The sequence below is a fragment of the Mastigoproctus giganteus genome, chromosome 12, assembly GCF_048544385.1.
Source record: "Mastigoproctus giganteus isolate SK-2022 chromosome 12, ASM4854438v1, whole genome shotgun sequence".
Lineage (NCBI taxonomy): Eukaryota > Metazoa > Arthropoda > Arachnida > Uropygi > Thelyphonidae > Mastigoproctus > Mastigoproctus giganteus.
Window position 1 is genome coordinate 111125305 of NC_143586.1, and position 23463 is coordinate 111148767.

Consider the following 23463-nt stretch of genomic DNA (forward strand, 5'->3'; position numbering starts at 1 on the left):
CAGTGTCTGGAAACTAGGCACCAGCGAGGTGATCTGATAGAGGTGTATAAAGCCTTGAATGGTTTGAGCATGCTCAATGCTGATGGGATTCTTCCTCTTGCTCAGAATAATCACCTGAGAGGGCATAAATTCAAATTGAGGAAAGACAGATGTAGGATAGATGTGCGGAAATTTGCCTTTAGCCAGCGGGTGGTTGGTAGGTGGAACAGACTTCCATCCCTTGTCGTGGAAGTTGATAGCCTAAATAAGTTTAAGGCTCAGCTGGACAGGTATTTCGAGCGAACAGAGGGGTGAAGTGGAAGTGGTTATTTTTATTTATTTGTTACTTTTTTTTTTTTTTTTTTTTTTTGCCTGATGCTGCATAAGCTTGCTTTCTGGCATCAAATGCCTCTACTAATGCTAATGCTAAAGCCAGAGAAGTATCGAAAAGAGGAGATTCCAAATTACCAAGTCTCTGACAGGGAATATCGGAACGGACATATGCACAAGTACCAGCTTTGGGGCAAAAGGAATCATACATCGAATAATTTAGGCAATTGAGATGAGCAGTAGTCGAATCAACCGATAAAGCACACAGGGTTTGACAGACTGCAAGTGGAAATGGACATCATTGAGATTAGAATTGAGACCACTTATAATTGTGAAATGAATTAGGAAGTGTTTGGGAGGTTTAGATCTTTTCACAGATAAGCTTACTCTATTAGTTTGACAGTTCATGGTGTATTCAATAGTAAGAAAAAGTGGGTGGGACATGCTGTATGAAGTAATGAAATTTTTGGATATGGCGTACACATGCGAAGAATATACCCAGATCGTTGACATAACATGGCTTCGACAATGTCCCCCCCCCATACACGCTAACCGGACTCCCTCCAGTTACTATCTGGTGCAGTAGTGATAGCAAGATTATACACTTGATCAGGAAGCCTCCTAGAGAGTTACCAATAGTTTGGTCCGGCGCACTAATTAGTGGCTGGCCTGCGAACACCGTTTTAGAGCTGTACCCTCGAATTGTAAGGAATATTGGATCTCCCCGCGATGTTCATCATAACCTCAAAAGTCATCAATCATACTGCATGATGGAAGGGTTGACCGGAACTTAGCTCTGGAGACTAAACATGGGTTCCACCACTTCAAGCCTCCAATAAGAAAAGTGGTGGTATTGCACCGGATGGTGAGAGTCATCTACCACCTAGTACTGCCTGGTAACACAGAGGGGTGGCATTCCTCCATGTGGTGTGGGTGCCACATGGAGGAATGTGGCACCCACACCTTGGTGGTCACCCACCATGTGCTTGTGCATGGAGGTTATAACCAGGATTACTAAGAGTCCTCCCTCCATCGTGAAGGTACAAGCAGAGGATTTGGCTGTCACAGACCGTTCAGACCCTGCCGAAATTGGGTCCATTTGACTTGAGTGTCACCTGAATAACAGTTCCATCAGTGTTTTAGACTCCCAGGTAGCAAGTACAGCCTGTCTGGCATATCTGAGAAAATGTTTGTGACAACCTCAAGGACCTAATAATCATCTGATTTTATCATTTGGTCAGCTATATCTGGCAGGGAGCTGTTGGGAAGCTTACAACAAAAGCCTGCTGCAGAAACAATCCTTATGATGTTTATGTCAACAGAATCACATGCAGATTTTAATAAGTGAATCACATGCAGTATAGAAGTTTTGTTCTGGTGGATTGTGCAAGGCCAACCTCTTTTGTACAAATCATACTATAATTTTGCTTTGTGCACTAAATTAGCATTAGTATTATGCAAGAAAGCAAGCTTATACAGCATCATCCAAAAAAAAAAAAAAAAAAAAATCTTACCATTTCACTGATCCATTCATTCCAATTGTTTGTCTAGTTATGCTTTGATTTTATTTAAGCAATTGACTTCAGCAATCAACTACCCGCTGCCTAAAGGCAAACTTCCGCACATCTGTTCTACAATTGTCTTTCTTCAGTTTGAATCATACCCCCTGAGGTTTGTAATATGAGCAAGAGGAACTATCCCATCAGCATTGAGCTTGCTCAATCCATTCAAGATCTTATACACCTCAATCAGATTGCCTCACAAGTGCCTAGTCTCCAGAAGCTGCAATTTGCAGAACTTAAGCCTTTCTTCATAAGAGCACTCCTTTGTTCACTTCACCAGCCTCTAGCAACTCTACATCCTTCCTAAAGTGAGGCCTCTAGAACCGTACGCAGTACTCAAAGTGTGGCCTAACTATTGCCTTATATAAGGGGATAATAACCTCCTTATCCCTGCTCGCAAAATTCCTATATATCATTGACAAGACCCCATGACCTACTTTTGTAGCCTGTCTGCGCTGCTCAGAAAACTTCATATCTGGCTGCATGATTACCTCCAGGTCTCTTTCATTCTCAACTTCCCTGAGTGTAACACCATCCAGTTGGTACATTTCTCTGGGGTTACTGCTATCCATATGCATTTGCATTTTTTTTAATGTTAAACTTCAGTTTCCATATCTCAGCCCATCTACCTAACTTTTCTAGATCCTGTTGCAGTAGCATACTGTCTTTACTATCATTGACAACCATGCCAACCTTGTATCATCTGCAAAGTTTGGAATTAAGCCTGATATACCTTCATCAATATCATTGATAAATATACAAAACAATGGTGGGCCCAACACCAAACCCTAAGAGACTCCACGTAGAGCAGTATCCATTGATTACCACTCTCTGTCTTCTTCCACTCAATCATCCTTTTATCTGTTGTAGCAACTTGCCCTTAATGCCATACTGCTCCAATTTGTATAGTAGTCTTCCGTGTGCAACAGCATCAAAAGCTTTCCTGAAATCCAAGTATATGATATCAAAATTATTTTTTGCATCCAGTTCCTTTGTGACCACATCATAGTATCCAATCAAATTGGTCAGACAAGACTTCCCCTTGACAAACCCATGCAGACTGAATAATTACTGCTGTTTTGTCTAGATGATCCTGCAATGCTTCTTTAACCAGTGACTCCATTATTTTGCCTGGAGCAGAAGTTATACTAACACGTCTATAATTACTCGTGTTACCCTTTGTTGGTTGGTTATTTGGTTTTTAGGAGCATTAGCAACTAAGGCCATATTGCTCCAGGAATATGCAGTGGTCATTCCCTGACCTTTCCGCATCCTCCGTATTTGGTGGTGACGGGCTCGACCCCCGGTGTAATCAAGAAGCGTGTGCTACGCACTGCTGCTCCTTCCCACCTGGCTACGGAGGCGCCCGTCACCCTTTGTGAATTGGAGATACATTTGCATATCTCCAGTCCGTGGGGACTTCCCTTGAGTCCAAGGATGCTCTCATAATTTTGGCTAAGGGTTTGCTTACTTCCTTTACCACCTCCTTTAATATAACTGTATCGATCCCAGTTGTTGAAGTTAACAATAACTGATGTTATTGTTAACTTCAACAATTTCTCCTCTACCTTGCTCTCAGTTATTACAAAATCATTTAACTCCCTGTTAGAGTTTGATAAACATCTGGCCCTCTCCTCCTTGAATAACTCATGCGTGAATGTAGATGCAAAGTACTCATTTAGTTCAACAGCTCTCTGAGAATGATCATCTACAGCTAAATTCATCCCCTTCCTTTTAAAGTTTATATAAGTAAAGAAGCCTTTTCTGTTTTCTTTGTGTCCTTTGCCAAAATACGAAAAGGGACCACATCACTTGGATCGTGTTACTCTATCATGCTTTGTTGAAAATTACACATTCAGTGCTAACGGAATCTGCAAGAAACAACAGTATCCACACATAATGTGCTGTTGAAACTATGACAAGGTCCAGGCTCTCAACGAGTACAGGTGTGAGTTTGTATGAATTGGACATAGACATTGCAAAACGATGGAAATTTGTAAAGCAATATGTCAAGACAATGATGACGGTGACCCTGACGAAGTATGTGGTAATGACCTGCATAGCCTTGTTATGTGACTGCGAGAAGGCCCATTTTGAGACTTGCAATCATCCAGACAGAGAGATAATGGGGATCTAAAGCTCGCCACGCTCAACTGACTCTAACTCTCTATGGAGTCTGTTATCTCCAAATTATGATGAATCAATTTATATATTCTTGACCAGCCCAGCTGGCTGGGGCAAAACTCTTCTGATTCGCCTCTTGATGGCCCCACTCTTTGGCACAGCCTCAAATACAATGAGCTTAATCAAGTTAAGCGGCAGTCAAACGTATTGTTCTCGTCTGTGTTAACAAATATAAGTAACGGGACTAAATTAGATCAGAATGAACAAGAACTTATTGAGTTGCATTTCTTCGCTTGGGAGGAAGTGATATCCTCTGCCCAAACAGTATACGACTCTACTTGCAAAATAATTCCGTCAAAGAATACAACTGTGCAATCCTTAGTGCTGCAGAGGAGAAAGTGGAATCGGTTGCGTAAGAAAAGTTCATGGGTTGCACAAACACAGGGCAAGAAGCACACGTTCGCCAGAAACTATAAAATGTCAGTTATCGACACTGACGGATTACCTTACAAACTCTCACTGGTCATCCGAAAGCTGTATATTGTCACTACTGAAGGGGACATTGCTGATGTTAATGGTGCTGTGGGTAAATTATCTAAGATCGACTGCGATGAAGAGCAACAGATACAACAATTATGGCTCGAAGTTACCACCTCGCTTAAGATCGGAAAGTTAGTGCCCAAGAAGGTGGCGAGATACATGCAAGCAAACAACACAAACAGCGAATATATTGTTGAACAACATCCGCACAATTTGTGGCAAAAGAAATCACTTTTCCCTCATACCGGCTTGTGCAATGATGAAACACAAGTCACAAGGTGGCATGTTCGGTATAGTGGTTTATGAGTATGAAAAGGGGCATGAACAGCAGCTGGCTTATATTGCTCTGTCTTCTTCTGCTCCTATGCTTATCTTTAGTGACACTCCGATTTCTAGGCAAAATGATATATCTCTTTTGGGGATTACCCTGACTTCTAATCTCTCTTGGCACAAGCACATTACAAAAATTGCTTCCTCTGCATCTAAAAAACTTGATTTTCTCTTTCGCTCTTGTCGTTACTTTTCTTCCAAACAGCTGCTCACTCTGTATAAATCACAAATCCACCCTGTCATGGAATATTGTTCCCACAACTGGGGTGGTGCCCCCAAAACCTCTCTCAGGCTTCTTGATTCCATTCAGAAGAGGGCAGTTAGGTTAATTAATGATTCATCTCTAACAGAGCCGCTCCACTCGCTGTCTCATAGACATACTGTTTCTGCTGCATGCCTCTTCTGCAGATACTTCCATGGGCACTGTTCTTCTGAATTGGCTTCTATAATTCCCGCTCTCTCTTTCAAAACAGTCCGAACACGTGCCGCCACCAGCCAACATCCATTTACTGTCCAACTTCAAACCCACAGAACCAATTTTTCATCTTCCTCATTTATTCATTGAACTGCCGTTTTCTGGAACAACCTTCCTTCATACGTACAGGCGGGCCTCGATTAACGCGATTAATTCGTCCCGCGAGCGCATCGCGCAAAACGGAAACGCGTTAATCGAATATCATAACCAATAGGAAAAATTATAATTGGTACTTGACCTTCTGGAATGTCCATAAAGAATTTTAAATAACTTTTAAATAATACCTTTTAAATAACTTTTTAACTGCATGCCATGTAAAAGATAATAAAAATTATAGAATTAAATGTTTATTGTTCAAAATATATAATGGAGAAACTAACTATTTGCTACAGAAATATTTGAACACAGTCGTTTGAACAGTTTTGGCTCTCGTTTTTTCATCATACAATTTCCGATAGCCGACAACAAGCTTCTCTAGGCCCTGGCGAAATAACATGCTTCTTTCGATGTTAGGATCAACATCCATTACCTTTTGTTTAAGGTTCTCTGCGATACGAAAGATTTCGCCTAGTTCTTTTACCGTTATCTCCTTTGAGGTAACATTTTCATCTGGCTCACACTCTTTTTCTTCATGCGCACGCTGTTGCTCTATTTGAAGGAGATCATTGTCACTTAGCTGTTCTAAATGCGAATTCAGTGATTCTCGAACGTTAGCCGCATCCAAGCCTTTGAAACCAAGTTAATTACCAATATTAGTTATGTCTTCAATAACTTTTTGAACTGCATCTTTGAAGCAAGTAAAATCGTTTGCGCGGGGTAAAAGATGCTTCCAAACTGCTCTCATATTGCTGGCTGTCACTTCTTCCCATGCTGCATGAATGTTTTCAATGGCCAATCGTATGTTATATTTTTTCCAAAATTCTGGTACAGAAATTGCATTATCTCCTGTTATAGCTTCAAGTGCCTGTGCAAAGGTTCTGCGGAGATAGTAAGCCTTGAAAGTTGCAATCGTCCCCTGGTCCATGGGTTGCAATAACGAAGTCGTATTCGCCGGTAAAAAAACAACTTTCACATTTTCATTTAAGTCACCAAGTGCAGAAGGATGTCCAGGTGCATTATCTAAAAGCAACAGAGCTTTAAAAGTAAGATTATTTTTCTTGCAATAGGCTTCAACTGTTGGACAGAAATAAGACGTAAACCAGTCTTCAAATAGGGCTTTGGTCATCCATGCTTTTTTATTTGAACGAAAAATGACTGGAAGAGTGCGATGGCTGTATCCTTTTAAAGCCCTAGGATTTTGTGCACGGTACACAAGCATGGGTTTCAATTTAAAATCACCTTCAGCGTTACCTCCTAATAAAAGTGTTAGTCGATCTTTTGAGACTTTATACCCAGGTTGTGATGCTTCATTTGCAGCCAAATAAGTTTTAGTTGGCATCCGTTTCCAAAATACGCCCGTTTCGTCTACATTAAATATTTGCCGATCGTCGTATTCAGCATCCTGAATGATTTTTTGCAATTCTGCAGGAAATTTGGCTGCAGCGTCTTCATCAGCACTAGCAGCTTCCCCTGTTACTTTAACATTATGCAGTCGTGCTCGATTTTTGAAACGTCCAAACCACCCTGAACTAGCAACAAACATTTCAGTCTCCCCTTGATATTTTGTTTCTTTGAGCTTAGTAAAAAGGTTAATAGCTTTGCTCTGAATATTGTCCTTAGATAATGGAATTCTTTTTTGATTGCAATCTTCTATCCAAATTGATGAAAGACTTTCCATTTCAATCATTATTAGAGTTCTGTTTCTAGTATTTTGTAAGACAAAAGAAGATGATGAAACTTTACCTTTCTCTTTATGTTCGTTCTTACGGCTCAAGATAGTTCGTACGGTAGACTCACTGTATCCTAGATCTCTTACGATTTTTGCATGGTTTGCACCACGTTCATGTTTTTTAATAACTTCAAGTTTATCAGCTAAAGTAATAACTTTTCGTTTTTTTTTTATTACAATCACGTTTTTCACTCTTTCTTTTTTCATAATTAACAGGGGTAGAAAATTAGAATTTTTAAATACGTCTGCACGTGACTTTATTAGGTGGAGACAAACAAGTAACACGTCTACTTAGTTGATGGAACACACTGAGGCGGGAAGCGGACAAACGCTTGTTTATTGGCAGTCAGACATTTAGTGCGCGATTCGAATCTTTTTCAACTATCAGAAATAAAAGATCGTGTTAACTGGAAATTTGAATCGCGTAAAGTAAAAAGTGGTATCATTTTTTCCAATCGCGGTAACTGAAAACCGTGTTAATCGAACTCGCGTTAAGCGAGGCCTGCCTGTATTTCCTGAAAATTACAATCTACAGAAGTTCAAGTCCAATGTCAACAAATATCTTCTTTCGTCTTCTCAACCTCCAACCCATGCACGGTACTAAGTACTATAGCTTCTAGTACCTCTCGTGTTTGGGGTTCACATTAAAAAAAAAAAAAAAATTGTTTTTACTGTGATACTAAAATATTGAATATATATCAAAATATATGCTGTACAATATTATCATTTCCATTAATTGCTTTTCTCTTAGTTTATCTTACAAATGAAATAAAATCTTTAAAAAATGTGTTATTCCTATTACTGTATTGTTAGACAAGGCTTTTGTTTTTATTTTATTTTATTAATGTAAATTAATTTATTTTTGATATTATTATTATTCTTAGATATACAGTATGCCAAAAAAATTTTTTTTTCTGTCCTTTTGCAATGTCTGTTTTGCTTCTTTCCATTCTGTCAGCCTTTTGTATAATTTTCAGGCTTAATTCCGTCTGTTTACATTTTGTCGCCATAACACTGCTAGATGAGATTTAATATAAACAAACTTTAAATTAATTTAAAGACAAGTTCTGTAAAACTTGTTAGTTTAACTTCTGTTCCTGGAGAAATAATGGAGTCACTGGTTAAAAAAGTGATGCAGGATTACCTAGACAAGACTGCAATAATAGTTCAGACAGCATGAGTTTTTTAAGGGGAAGTCTTGTCTGACCAATTTGATTGGATAATATGATGTGGTTATAAAGGAAATGGAGGCAAAAAATTATTTTGATATTGTATACTTGAATTTCAGGAAAGCTTTTGATACTGTTGCATGTGGGAGACAAATTGGAGCTGTATGGCATTAAGGGTAATTGGCTGCAATGGATAAAGGGATGTTTGAGTGGGAGACTGCAGAGAGTGGTAATAAATGGACACTGCTCTACATAGACTAATATTATTAGTGGAGTCCCCCAGGGTTCGGTGCTGGGCCCATTGTTGTTTTGTGTATTAATGATATCGATGAAGGTATATCTGCCTTAATGTCCAAGTTTGCAGATGATACAAAGGTTGGCAGGGTTGTTAATGATAGTAAAGGCAGTATGCTACTGCGACAGGATTTATAAAAGTTAGGTAGTGGGCTGAGAAGTGGCAACTGAAGTTTAATATTGACAAATGCAAAGTACTGCACATGGGTAGCAGTAACCCAAGGGAAACGTACCAACTATGTGGTATTACATTCAGGGAGCTGGAGAATGAAAAACACCTTGTGGTTAATCGTGCAGCCAGATATGAAGTTTTCTGAGCAGCGCAGACAGGCTACAGAAGTAGGTCATGGGGTATTGTCAATGATATAGGAATTTTGCAAGCAGGGATAAGGAGGTGATTATCCCCTTATATAAGGCAATAGTTAGGCCACACCTTGAGTACTGCATACAGTTCTAGAGGCCTCACTTTAGGAAGGATGCAGAGTAGCTAGAACGAGTACAAAGAAGGGCAGCAAGATTGGTGAGAGGAACAAAGGGGGGGGGTCTCTTATCAGGAGAGGCTTAAATTCTGTCATTTGCAGCATCTGGAGACTAGGCACCTGCGAGGTGATCTGATTGATCTGTACAAACCTTGAATGGTTTGAGAAGACTCAGTACTGATGGGATACTTCCATTTGCTGAGATTAAGAACCTTAGGGGGCATTGATTCAAATTGAGGAAAGACAGTTGTAGAATCGGATGTGCGGAAGTTTGCCTTTAGCCAGCAGGTAGGTGATTGCTGGAACAGACTTCCATCTGTTGTGGAAGTTGATAGCTTAAATAAATTTAAAGCTGAACTAGACATACATTTGAAGTGACCGTGTGGGTGAAATGAGAAGGTGTTTTTTTTTTTTTTTTTAGCTCTATAACTTGCTTTCTTGCATCATATTCCTCAATCAATGCTAACGAGGCATCAGCTCAGCTAAAATAGCATAAAAAAATAGATTATTCTGTAGCAAAAGATTGAACTGGCATAACAATTGCAACTGACGTTAATCCCGTGAAGAGTGAGAGAGTGTGTGTAAGCAACTTAGAAAAACTGTTTATTTCTTTGTTATTTTAACAGCTTATTCATAATGTGGTTTTGTTTTGTTTTTTTTTCCAGAGTGCATTTACGTTGTCGCTATTATAAACTGGTTTTTGTTTACCTAAATGTATATTCTGACAAATCAGTGCAGTCTTTTGGGAAGGAGGGAACCGTGTGGCCAGAGAAATAATAGGGACAACTGTGCCAAGATTTGTAATTAACATACAAAATAACAATATTTATTTCTCACAGGGTGAAAACAAACTTTGTAATACATATTAACCAAATTTTGTCATGAATGATTATATTTACATAGAAAAGCTTATCTTTTGCAGGGATGTGGTGTGTGTGCTTCATATAAACGAGTATTTTGTATAAACCAAGTTTGTGTTACCGAGATTTTACTGTATCTTTCAAAATATCTAGTTTACAATGCCGTCTCTAATGGATATTCATGGGAAGATGCAATTCTTTATAAATTGCTTACTTACTTAAAAATAATAAATTCTATACCCAAATGTAATAAACCAAAGTTTAAATATTTGAACTAATAGCACATAGTGTGATAGGTGCAGCATAGCCACTAAAGTTGTTGTGCCAACAAACCTAACCAGCAACAACAACAACCCATCGATAATTTAATTGTCTCAAAAAGAGAATACATAATACATTTTCTGAAATTATCAGCATTGTTCTAATTGATTACATGGGTTACAAGCTTGTATTATGGCAGAGGGAACAATTACCGAGTTTATGAATAACATTTAAATGTATGTTAACTCTTTCAAAATATACCATCCATAGTCTCACATTTAAACATTGTAGATTGTTTTAAATTATGTGGTCTGTATCTTCTGTTTTGTTAGTTACATTGTTACATTTCATTTGTAGAAATAATAAGAGCAGGCTTAGTGGTGAGAACGTTACTGATAACTGATCTTTGATAATAAATGGCCACAGTTGCAAAGTTAAGCACCAAAATATCCATTCTAGTTTCATTTATCACTTTATTTTCCTGATAATGGATTTATTATTTTGCATTTGTCTTTTTTCTTAAACTTCTCTTTCATGAAATTGCTGCTTTCCACCTCAGATTTTTTAAAAAAGAATTCTTTTGTCATTATTTGCGTGGGGAAATGCAACATATAACTTCCTTTGTACAGTTAGCTGAACAATCACACAACTGTTTTGCTTGGGTTTTTTTTTTTTTACCTTCAAATAAAATCGCTTTATGTTCGTTTCAGAAGTACAGCAATAAGTTTTTAGACCATACTGATGATAGGGAACAACTTTCCCATTAAGAAAAGAGCAGTTGATTGGGCAAAATTTAAATTTCTCTCTCTAGTCCAGTTCAGTAAAAGATGCTCAGGAACTACAACTCCATTAGATAGGAAACTCGCTAAAATGCCATCAGTCCATCAATTATAAAAAGTGCACATTGATGAAGTTCAGACTTAACAAAGATGCCACCAAAAAAAGAAGAATCCATGTTACTTAATTCCATTCAACGAAGTCCAAAAGAAGTGATGGGCTCATCAAAGATGTGCTCTCCACATAAGGTACATCTTGGCAGACTGTAAACACTGTTAGCAATAAGTCCAGATAAACCAAATTAAGTCCACCCATCATCAGCAGTTCATCAAGTATATATGCATTGATTCCAATTATGAAGAAAGTTTTCTCTTGGGCCTCAAGGAATGTATCCACTAAAGAAATGTTGTCAGTGGGAAAAGGGATACTAGCCAGGTAATTTTTTTTCAACTTAGGAAATAAGTGAAAGCTAGATCAGGCGAATATGGGGGTTGGTCCAAGATTTAAAAGCTGCAATTGTGTAGTGCAGCCATGGCAGTGAGTAGGCGTATTGTCCTGGTGGAATTAAGGCTCCTTTGCCAAGTTTTCCCTCAGCATTTGTTTTCATGCAAAGCCTTCCTGAAGGTAATCCACTGGACTGCTCCTTTGTCTCTGTCTGAAAGTGATGGACCAATATTTCTTCTGTGGTCACACACCTTGCAAGAAAAATTTGCTGGATCTATTTGAAAACAGTGCAAATGTTCACTTGACATGATAACTTATGCGTTTTTGATCTGATGTCAACAGCTTTGGGACTCATCATGATGACATCTTTTTCATAGTGAGAACTTCTGTTATTATATAGTACATGATGAGAGACCCAAGATGCTGACAGCTTACCAAACGGTCACCAGTCAATCTCTCATTGCTAGATCTTGCACACTGTCAACTTTTGGAGTGATTGATGTTACGGGTCTTCCAGAGCATGGGTCATCTAGGCTCTGCCATACTCATTTAAATTCCAATCCTCACTTCTTAACCATGGAATAGGAAGGGGCATCCTCCCTATGTTTTAACCATATCCTCATGAATTGCCTTTGGCATTAATCCCTTTTTTGGTGACTGATTTTGTCCATCTTTCCTCATTCGCATAACTTTATTGCTTTCTGGGTAATTAACAAAAGACTATTGAAATTGCATGGAACCTGGTGGGTTCCATGCAATTTAAATAGTCTTTTGTTGTGTGTTATACTAGTTACATTTGAAGTGTTATACTTTATGTACAGACATTGTTAACACTACAACACATCATATTCAGGCCATGAACCTTTCACCCCTCCCCCTCATGTTTTGTACATTTTAAATGCATTTGTTTTATGTATGAAATGTCTTATTTGTCTAGTCCTGCTGCAGCATAAAAACAGTTTTGAAAATTGGAGGAAAACATTGCAACTGGTGGCTGTTGTTGTTCAGTTTTGGCTCATAAAAAAAAAAAATTCTCCAAAATCTTGAACTACCTTTAATTCTATGTAGCCTACATATATAGGCTGTTCTGTATGATGCCCCAGAAAGCTGGAGCATCATACAGAATAGCACAATTAAAAACTTCATTTACCATCTTGCAAATCATATACAGTCGATTCCAGTTATTTGGGACACATCGGGACTAGTGCAGTTTGGCCCGATTAAGCGGCTGCCCCAATTATGTGGAGTTTCATGTAAATAGTTTAAAATACAGCTTTACGATTGATTTTCTGTATGATCAAATCACGTTACAGTGGGCCACCTAGTAAAATACCGTTCACTATTCGATATGTAGTAAGCGTGTGTCATTGTGATCACGTTTGTGAATTGAAGTTTAATTCTATTAAACAGCGATTCTAATTAGTGAAAATATGAGGAATATTGTGCACAGGCTATAAAAGTAAAGATATACTGTATTAAGTACAATTTTACACTCTATTGCTTTACTAATTAAAAAATTAAATGGTACATGAAAATCAGAAGAATATTTTCCACAGGTTAGCAAAATAAAAATAAATTTATGCTTATGTGCATAGCTTAATTAATATGTACTGTAATATGTACATACTAACTAGTTGACATTTCTCTTCACTGACATTTGTGGGTGGGGGTTAAAATTTAAAACAGTAAAAAGATAAGTAATCGATAACAAAGAACACGGCACACACAAATTGCAAGTAACACGATACTCGCAAGTGATAGCGGAGTTACAAGTTACGAAGCTTAAAAAATAGGAATGAAGAGCAGATTCTGAAAATTAATTTTTTATATGATTGAAGCACTGACAGAAAAGCCCAATAAATAGGGGACTTGCTAATTGTTTTTATTGTTGTGACCTCCAGAAATCCGACCGAACCACATGGTATGGTCGGAGACAATCGTAAGGTAATCTTGAGTGCTGCAGTTTCCTGACCCCATTAAACAGCATGTTGTTCCAATTAAGCGAAGTAAATCCTGGCTATTTTCTCAATTGGGTTGTGTTCTTTAAGATTTGTCCCAAATAAACAGCTGCCCCGATTAACCGGTGGCCCAAATAACCGGAATCCACTGTATATATAACCAATTAAAGACATTCTGAAGCAGCATTGTTTGGTCCTGATTGTTTATCATTCTACCTGCTTTTAAATCATCAGCAAACTCTTACAGCCTTTTCTGTATATATTCATCATTATCAATAAAGAAAATCAGAAACAAGTGGGACCACAACACAGAACTCCCAGAGACACTGCTCGCTTTGTTAGCCTACTCTGAAGAATATCTATTAATCACCACCCTCTCTCCTTTCACTTAGTCAGCTCCTGATTTACTTGAGGATCTTCACAGTAATTTCAAAATGCTACAGTTTATACAGTAGCTTCTCATGAGAAATGATATAAATTGAGAGTTCTCTCATTTTGTTACTCTCCTCTAGAAAATGGTTAATTAGATTGAACTAATTACACTTCCAGCTCTACAGCCACTACAAAAAAAAAAAAAAAAAAAAAAAAAAGCATTCACCTATATATGCACATACTGAACATAAATTTTTACACCTTGAATGGATTGAGTAAGCTAAATGTTGATGGCATTCCTTCCTCTTGCTGAGACAACACATGAGGATGCATAAATTCATGTTGGGGAAGGATGGTTGCGGGATAGATATGTGAAAGTTTGCCTTCAGCCAGCTGATGGTTGATTGTTGGAACAAGCTTCCATCTGTTGTTGTGGTGGAAGTGGGTGGTTTGAATAAATTCAAGGAAGAACTAGACAAATTATTAGAGGGCATAGATGGGTATATGGTTTTTTTTTTTTTTGCTGTTGCTATATAAGTTTGCCTTCTTGCATCATTTGCCTCTAATAATTCTAATACATGTGCATCTTTAACTACAAGTTGATCAAGCAATTTGATTACAAAGGTTTTTTCATTTCAACCAGACCATATGGTTCTGTATCTCCTTTCTTTCATTATTGAATTAAGTTATTTAAAACTTAATAACAATGTAATGCAGCACTAGATCTGGCAGGTACCTTACCCAAATAATTTACTGCATGTTAATTATTGGCTCGTAGTTAATTTCTCTCATTTTCAGTACCTTCCTAAATATAGACAGAGTTAAATTCAGTAATAAAGTTATTGTTTGCCTGGTTTTTTGTCTCAGTTATATATGGAAAGAACTGCCAGGTCTAGCATGACCGTTTATGTTACTATTTTTGCCTTCCACTTCAACTTGCCAGGTTTGGTCTAATGTAAACAGTACTCTTCTCTCCCAGCAGATGCTGCTTCTGCTACGGAAATTAGGTACTCCTTGTTTTATGTTTAATTAATTTATAAAAATATTTTTGTGTGTGTCAGTTATTAGTGATGTAAAGTAGTTTGTCTCAATTATTATTTCTCTATTTATTTGAAAAAACAATGGCTGCACATGTGTAAGTTTGTATTTTTGTTTAATGGTTTTCTAAACTGGAAAATGAAAGTATGTTTTTAGGTTTTATGTTTTATTTCATTGAAAATAACAGTAACAAAACATTTTCAATTTTTTATTAACCTCTTCACAAGTATGAATGTAGATCCATGTTTTTCTTGTGCGGGCTCCTAGGAGTATAGGAGTATATTTGCGTGAGGACAACATGAATAAAATTCAGGAAAAATAGCACTAAAATTACCAGAAGGCTGTATGTTAAATCTAGTGGTATTGTTGAGCCCATTTTAAAATGTTCAGATTCAGTGGGTATGTGCCACAACAGTTATATAGTGTTGTGGTACACTGGGAAAATACACATTTTCTTTTTCGGATATTATCCACAAAGTTAGCAAATGGCGATAATATTGAAAGGAAAGCCTTTCGATATCATTTGTATCTACAGTGAGCCCATTTCTTAGTTTGAAATGGCAAAGACAAAGTAACCTTCCGCCATGGCTTAGAATAACTGAATCACTGACCAGTGAGATCTTCTTGAAACCATTAAAAGGAAACCAATAAGATATCCAGATTTTTTCTAAATATCTCCGTGAAATGAGATGGTGATGAGCATAATCAACGTAATTGAGATAATATAATGCATAGTAACTTATAATTATATAACAATGTATAATAGATAATGGACATAATTGAGATAATCTACCCCAGAGACTTACATCTGGTGAGTATGGGCTTGGCACACCCAGGGTCCTGAGCTGGATATCATCATTCTTCTCTTTCTTGGTGATTCCCTTTTATTTCTCTCTCTCTCTCTCTCTCTCTCTCTCTCTCTCTCTCTCTCTCTCTCTCTCTCTCTATCTCTCTCTCTCAGGGTAATTCAGAAATATATATATTTGTTTTTGGTTGGTACAGCATAAGCCTCAGGCTTCCTTGCACTATATTGCTAATAATAATAATATATGTTATCTTTGTTTTTCCAAGACCAGTTCAGAAATTTCGGATAATGTGTTCTTTTTATATGTGAATTAGCTGTGAAAATTGGAAGAGGACATTGTCCTATTAGCCACATTGATTTTTTGGCAGTGCTTATAAATGTTTTATTTCATTGAAAATAACAGTAACAAAACATTTTCAATTTTTTATTAACCTCTTTACAAGTATGAATGTAGATCCATGTTTTTCATGTTTGGTGTGACATAAGCACTGCCAAAGCAAAAATAAGAGTAGGAGTGTGTTATAGGCCTAATGACTCTGATGAGTACAATAAGAAACTGTACGGGGAAATAGAGTGGGCTAGTAAATCAGAATGTCTTATAACGGAGGATTTTAACTTCCCAGATATTGACTGTAACTTGTGGGTTGGTCACTCACACACTAGTAAGATTTTGTGGATTTATTGGATGATTGTTTTTTGCAGCAGCATGTTCGAGAGGCAACCAGAGAGGGTAATACTCTTCATCTGGTTATCAGCAGTGATCATTCTTGTATTAAGAATTTGCAGATAAAGGAACCACTAGGTGGCAGTGATCACAGTGCACTGATGTCGGATTTACTTATAGATTTGTATAATTACCATTAGGGGTAAAGGAAAGGGTTTTTGCTTTCGTAAAGGTGAGTACAGTGGTCTCAGACAGTTTTTAAATTCTGTATAGTGGGATCAACTGACGATGTTACCAACAGTAAATTCTAAGTGGGAAGCATTCAAGGAATTAATCGTGGATGTTACTAAAAGGTTCATACCTATTAAGAAATATTGTTCAAGGTTTAGGCCTAAATGGTTATCAAATGAACTAATGAGACTCGTGACAGATTAGAAAAATGCATGGAATGCATATAAATTGTCAAGCGACTCAGAAGCCTATGGAAGATATAAGCTAGTCTGTAATCAGGTCACAAAGGAGGTTAGGCAAGTGAAGGCAGATTACAAGAAATCTTTGGCAAAAGATACTAAGAAAAACAGCAAGGATTTCTTTACTTATATAAACTCTAAAAGGAAGGGGATGAATCTGATTGGTCCACTTGATATCGATGGTTCGACTGTTGATGATCCTGTTCAGATAGCAAACAAACTGAATGAGTATTTTGCATCTACATACACACATGAGGAGTTATTAAGGTTTGAAAATAGCAGAAAGTTATCAAATTGTAGCAGGGTGCTTAATGATTTTGTAACAACTGAGAGCAAAGTGAAGGAGAAATTGTTGAAGTTAAACATAAGAAAGGCACCTGGGGTGGATGGGATCTATCCAGTTATATTAAAGGAGGCGGCAAAGCAACTAAGCAAACCCTTAGCCATAATTATGAGAGCATCCTTGGACTCAGGGGAGGTTCCCACGGACTGGAGATGTGCAAATGTATCCCCAATTCACAAAGGGGGATCGAAGGGTGGCACGAGTAATTACAGACCAGTTAGTTTAACTTCTTTTCCGGGCAAAATAATGGAATCACTGGTTAAAGATGCATTGCAGGATCATCTAGACAAGACTGCAGCAATAATTCAGACATAGCATGGGTTTGTTGAGGGGAAAGTCTTGTCTGACAAATTTGATAGGATATTATGATGTGGTTACAAAGGAACTGGATGCAAAAAAATAATTTTCATATCATATATTTGGATTTCAGGAAAGCTTTTGACACTTTTGGGCATGAAAGACTATTGTATAAATTGGAGCAGAATGATATTAAGGGTAAGTTGCTACAATGGATAAAAGGATGGTTGAGTGGGAGAAGACAGAGTGTGGTAATTAATGGTTGCTGCTCTTCGTGGACTAATGTTATTAGTGGAGTCCCAGAGGGTTCGGCGTTGGGTCCTCTGTTGTTTTGTATATTTATCAGTGATATTGATGAAGGTTTATCAGGCTTAGTGTCGAAGTTTGCAGATGATACAAAAGTTGGCAGGGTTGTTAATGATAGTAATTGCAGTGTGCTACTGCAACAGGATCTAGATAATTTGGGCAGATGGGCTAAGAAGTGGTAACTGAAGTTTAACCTTGACAAATGCAAAGTACTGCATATGGGTAGAAGTAACTCCAGAGAAACGTACCAACTGTGTGGTACAACACTTAAGGTGGTAGAAAATGAAAAAGACCTGCGAGTAATTGTGCAGTCAGATATGAAGTTTTCTGAGCAATGCATACAGGCTGCCAGGGCAGGTCATGGGGTTTTGTCAATGATATATAGGAATTTTGCTAGCAGGGAGGCGGCTCCATAGCCAGGTGGGAAGGAGCTGCAGTGCGTAGCTCATGCTTCTTGATTAGACCAGGGTTCAAGCCCATGACCACCAAATAGGAGGATGCGGAAAGGTCGGAATGACCACTGCATACCCCCCAGAGCAATTTGGCCTTAGTTGCTAATGCTCCTAAAAACCAAACAACAACAATAGCTAGCAGGGAAAAGGAGGTGATTGTCCCTCTGTTATAAGGCAATGGTCAGGCCATGCCTTGAGTACTGCGTACAGGTCTGGAGGCCTCATTTTAGGAAGGATGTAGATTTGCTTGAGCATGTACAGAGAAGGGCAACAAGATTGGTGAGGGGAATGAAGGGATCCTATTACTAAGAGAGGCTTAAGTTCTGCAAATTGCAGTGGCTGGAGATAGGCACTTGCGCGGTGATCTGATTGAGGTGTATAAGGCCTTGAATGGGTTGAGCACGCTGAATTCTGATGGGATTCTTCCACTTGTTCAGATTATGAATCTAAGGGGGCATAAATTCGAATTAAAAAACAGATGTAGAATAGATGTGCGGAAATTTGCCTTTAGCCAGTGGGTGGTTAATTGCCGGTACAAGCTTCCATCTGTCGTTGTGGTAGTTGATAGGTTAAATAAATTTATGGAGGAACTGGACAGGCATTTGGAGGGAATGATGTGATTTTTTTTTTTTTTTTTTTTGTTTGGCTGATGCTGCATAAGCTCATACACTTTCATGCATCTTCTACTACTACTACATTGTCCAAGTTTGGCTTACAAAATCTGAAATTTAAGAAATCCTCTGGAATTTAGAACCAGAAATTGATGAAATTGAATCACAAATTAGCACAACACAAATAGATCTAGAGTAAAATATTGAATTTAAAAAAAAGTATTTTATTATTTTTTTTAAATACTAGTATGGTTTTTGATACATTTTTTTACTGTAATTTACATGTTCAGGCACTTCATTCATAGAAGGGTTAAAAAAAAATAACAGATTACAATGAGTAAACATTGCAATCAGCTAGTAAATGGGCAAGTATTGGTTTATTGTTAGCAGAATTTGTGGTGGATGGTGGGAGTGTACACCTGACCGTAGCCAAATGCACATTTTCTCCCTGAAATAGCACAAAATACATAATGTTTGGAGCAGAGCCTACTGGTCACGTGAGGTAATAAGTTCTATTTTTCTGGTTATTACTGCTAGTCTTATATGACAGTATTGTTTTGATCACTTGTTTGCAGAGGTTTGGTGTCGATTACTATTTATTACTGGAGGAATTTCTGAAGTTCTATTCAATTAAGGGGGTAGGGTTGTCACCCATCCATGAGTTATTCTGCATTTTTGAGCATATACTACAGTGTAATATGGTCTGTTTCACTCCTGAGTGTTTTTACAAGACACCATGCAGACCGTTTGCATGGTGTCTTGTAAATGATATACAGCAATTTTTCTAGTAGAGATAAGGAGGTGATTATCCCCTTGTATAAGGCAGTGGTCAGGCCACACCTTGAGTACTGTATAAAGGTCTGGAGGCCTCATTTTAAGAAGGACGTAGAGCTGTTGGAACGAGTACGAGTATATAACTGCTCAGAAAACTTCATATATGTCTGCACAATTACCCCCAGGTCCTTTTCACTCTGTACCACTGTCGGTGTGGTACCACACAGTTGATACGTTACTCTGGGGTTACTGCTTCCCATATGCAGTACTTTTCATTTGTCAATTTTAAACTTCAGTTGTCACCTCTCAGCCCGTCTTCTCAACTTTTCTAGATCCTGTTGCAGCAGCATAATGTCATTATTGTCATTAACAACCCTGATGACCTTCATATCGTCTGCAAACTTGGACTTTAAGCATGATATACCATCATCAATATCATTAATGAATACAGAAAACAACAATGGACCCAACACTGAACCCTGGGGGACTCCACTAATAACATTAGTCCACGAAGAGCAGTGTCCATTGATTACCACTCTGTCTTCTCCTACTCAACTACCCCTTTATCCATAGTAACAATTTGCCTCCAGTGCCACACTGCTCCAATTTGTGCAGCAGTCTTCCATATGTATCAGTATCAAAAGCCTTTCTAAGATCCAAATAGATGATATCAAAATTATTCTTTGCATCCAGTTCCTTTGTGACTACATCATAGTATCCAATCAAATTCGTCAGACAAGACTTCCTCTTAACAAACCCATGCTGTGTCCGAGCTATAACTGAAGTCTTGTCTAGATGATCCTGCGGTGCTTCTTTAACCAGTGCCTCCATTAATTTCCCTGGAACAGGAGTTAAACTAACATGTCTGTAATTACCTGTGTCTCCCTTTGATCCTCCTTTGTGGATTGGGGTCACATTTACACATCTCCAGTCCATGGGTACCTCCCCTGATTCCAAGGAAGCTCTCATAATTATGGCTAAGGGTTTGCTTACTTCCTTTTCTGCCTCCTTTTATATAACTGGATAGATTCCATCCAGCCCAGGTGCCTTTCTTATGTTTATCTACAATTTCTTCTCTACTTTACTCTTAGTTATTACAAGATTATCTAACTTACTGCCAGAGTTTAATACACCTCTGGCATTCCCCTCCCTGAATAACTCCTCATGGGTGAATGTAGATGCAATATATTCATTTAGTTTGTTAGCTACCTGAGCAGGATCATTAACAGTTGAACCATCAATATCAAGTGGAGCAATCTGATTCATCCCCTTCCTTCTAGGGTTTACATAAGTAAAGAACTCTTTGCTGTTTTTCTTTGCATCCTTTGCCAAAGATTTCTCGTAATCTGCCTTTCCTCCTTTGTGACTTGTTTAGAGACCAGCTTATATCTACCATAGGCTTCTGTGTCACCTGTTAATTTATATGTATCCCATGCATTTTCCTTCTCTGCTACATGTCTAATTAGTTCATCTGACATCCATTTAGGCCCAAATCTTGAACAATATTTCTTAGTTGGTATGAAAATCCTAGTAGCTTCCAAGATTAATTCTTTGAATGCTTTTCATTTTGAATTTGCTGCTGGTAACATCATCAGTTGGTCCCACTGTAATGAATTTAAATACTGTTTCAGACCACCGTAGTCACCTTTATGAAAGCAAAAATCCTCTTTACCCTTGATTGTAGTTACCTCTTTGAGTAAATCCCACTGTTATAAATAAATGTTTATATAAAACAAATACATATTAACAGCAATCATATAACAAATAAATACTATGGTTGATTGATTGATAAAAAAAATGTAATTTAATTGTAATTTCATATTTTTCTTTTACTTTTTGAACGAAAAAATGTTATACTACACATTTTGTTTCAAGTTGCCCTGCTTACCAATTTTCAAAATATGGCCATGCTGGGTGAATGTAACTTCTGGAGTGAGCCGTATGTTGTGTTTTTTATTTATTTATTTATATATCTTTTTTATTTCAGTTGCTTCTGTACACTAATAATGCAATTAACTCAGCAATTAATATTAATTTAGCATTTGGATGAAAGTTAATCCCATAAAGAAATTTAAGTTTTTAATTTTCATGATTTAATGTTGAAACCAGTATCTACTCATAGCATTTGATTGATTGACAGTGTCTGCTTTTGGGAAGTTAGCATTATATAATTTTAATGCTAACAAGCACTATAAATAGCGTATTTACACCTTAATATACAGGTGAAGTTTCCTGTATAGCTATTCCAGAAGACATTTTTATCATCCCCCAATTAACATTTGGATGTGGCACCTAGATCTTGAAAAATGTTGAGGCCTGATTGTGAGAACTATCCGTAGAGAATTACATTATATGACTACAGATAGTCCTCATAATCAATCTGCTGTATGTTCCAGTGGGATGATCCAAGCCAATGCAAAAATCAAATCTACCCGTGCTTTTATTCATGATATGTTTCCCTGAAACACCTACTACTGCCTCAGTATCATGAGCAAATATATTCTTCTTTGTATTTAGAGGAATTTGTATTATTTAGAGGAATTTCTAAAGGCTTCTTTCAGTTGAGGCTGTAGCATTATTCTGGGTTTATCAGCTCACGCAGTCTTAAAATTGACCTGTGAACATGCACAATGATACAACAGGTTCTAAATCACTGATGTGCCTAAAATCCTGTAACACTCATGTGTAGTTGGAGGGTTTGCTGCATTATTGACAAGTATAAAATTTGAAATGGTAACTATTTCTTGATAAGTATTCCTCAGTTTAGTATTATATTAATGTTATATTATATCATGTGGTGTAAATTTGACAAACACTCAAATAAGCAATTATAATAGTCTAGTCTAAACAAGAGTTTCAGTAGGGATTTTTGTACCAGATGCAGGGTGCAATTGATAAAAAGGATTAAAATAAACATTCATAAATACAGAGGAGGGGATATACATCTCATTGTCACCTTGGAGAGAAAGGATTATAATTTACACTGGCACAAAAACATCTAGCTATGGCTCTGGTATAAATCAATACATTTCAGTAATTAACTTTCAGTTGCTGTTTTCTTTCATATCTAAAAAGCTTTTTCTTCCCCAATAGAGAAGAGAGAAAGCAGAGCAAGTAGCTTATAAACTAGAACAGGATATTGCCTTATGTAAGTTATTTTCTTTAGTGAAAAGATATTTTATTAATTTATTGTTTATGAAATTTAAAACATTGTGTATACAGGCAACCCCCATATAACACGGTACTTCTACAATGCAGTTTTGCTCTTGGCGCATGATAGCCTTAGATGCTGATGCACCATTAAACTTCCAATAACCAACCAACCGGTTTTGCTCTAACACGTTTGATAAATTGATGCAATCCTCGCACAACACGCTACTTATATTAGTATTAGTAATGGCCGCATGGTGCAAGAAAGCCTATGGCTTATGCTGCACCAGCCAAAAAAAAAAAAAAATCCGAACAAAACAATGATAAAAACAAAAAAAATATATATATATAAATATATATATATATAAATAAATAGATAATAATAATTAATAAAAAAAAAGGAAATTAAACCTATCATCCTAAGCGCTCCCCTCACCTGAAGGTACTATCCAGATGACCTTTGAATTTCCCCAAACTGTCGGCCTCTACCACCCATGAAGGCAGCTTATTCCAGTAATTTTTTAACTCGCTGGCTAAAATAAAACTTCCTGCAGTCCAATCTAAACATCCCCCCCCCATAACTTGAATTTATGTCCCCTAGTTCTAGCATCATTTATAATCTTGAAAATTTCGTCCTCATTCATTTTACTGATGCCTCTCAGAGCCTTAAACACCTCAATCAAATCTCCTCTAAGGTGTCTAGTTTCCAAACTCTGCAATCCACGTATTCAAAGTCTTTCTTCATAAGGACGCCCTTTTGCTGATCTCACC

At 37.4% G+C, this 23463-nt stretch overlaps 1 protein-coding gene across 1 annotated transcript in view; it reads left to right on the forward strand.

The window, feature by feature from the left end:
* The window catches only part of LOC150077339 (U1 small nuclear ribonucleoprotein 70 kDa-like), a 230287-nt gene that overhangs the window by 17067 nt on the left and 189757 nt on the right, over positions 1–23463 (forward strand). Inside the window, exon 3 of the mRNA XM_090385619.1 lies at positions 22636–22690. Within this exon, the coding sequence (XP_090241745.1) occupies positions 22636–22690 (55 nt within the window). The remainder of the gene's footprint in view (positions 1–22635; positions 22691–23463) is intronic.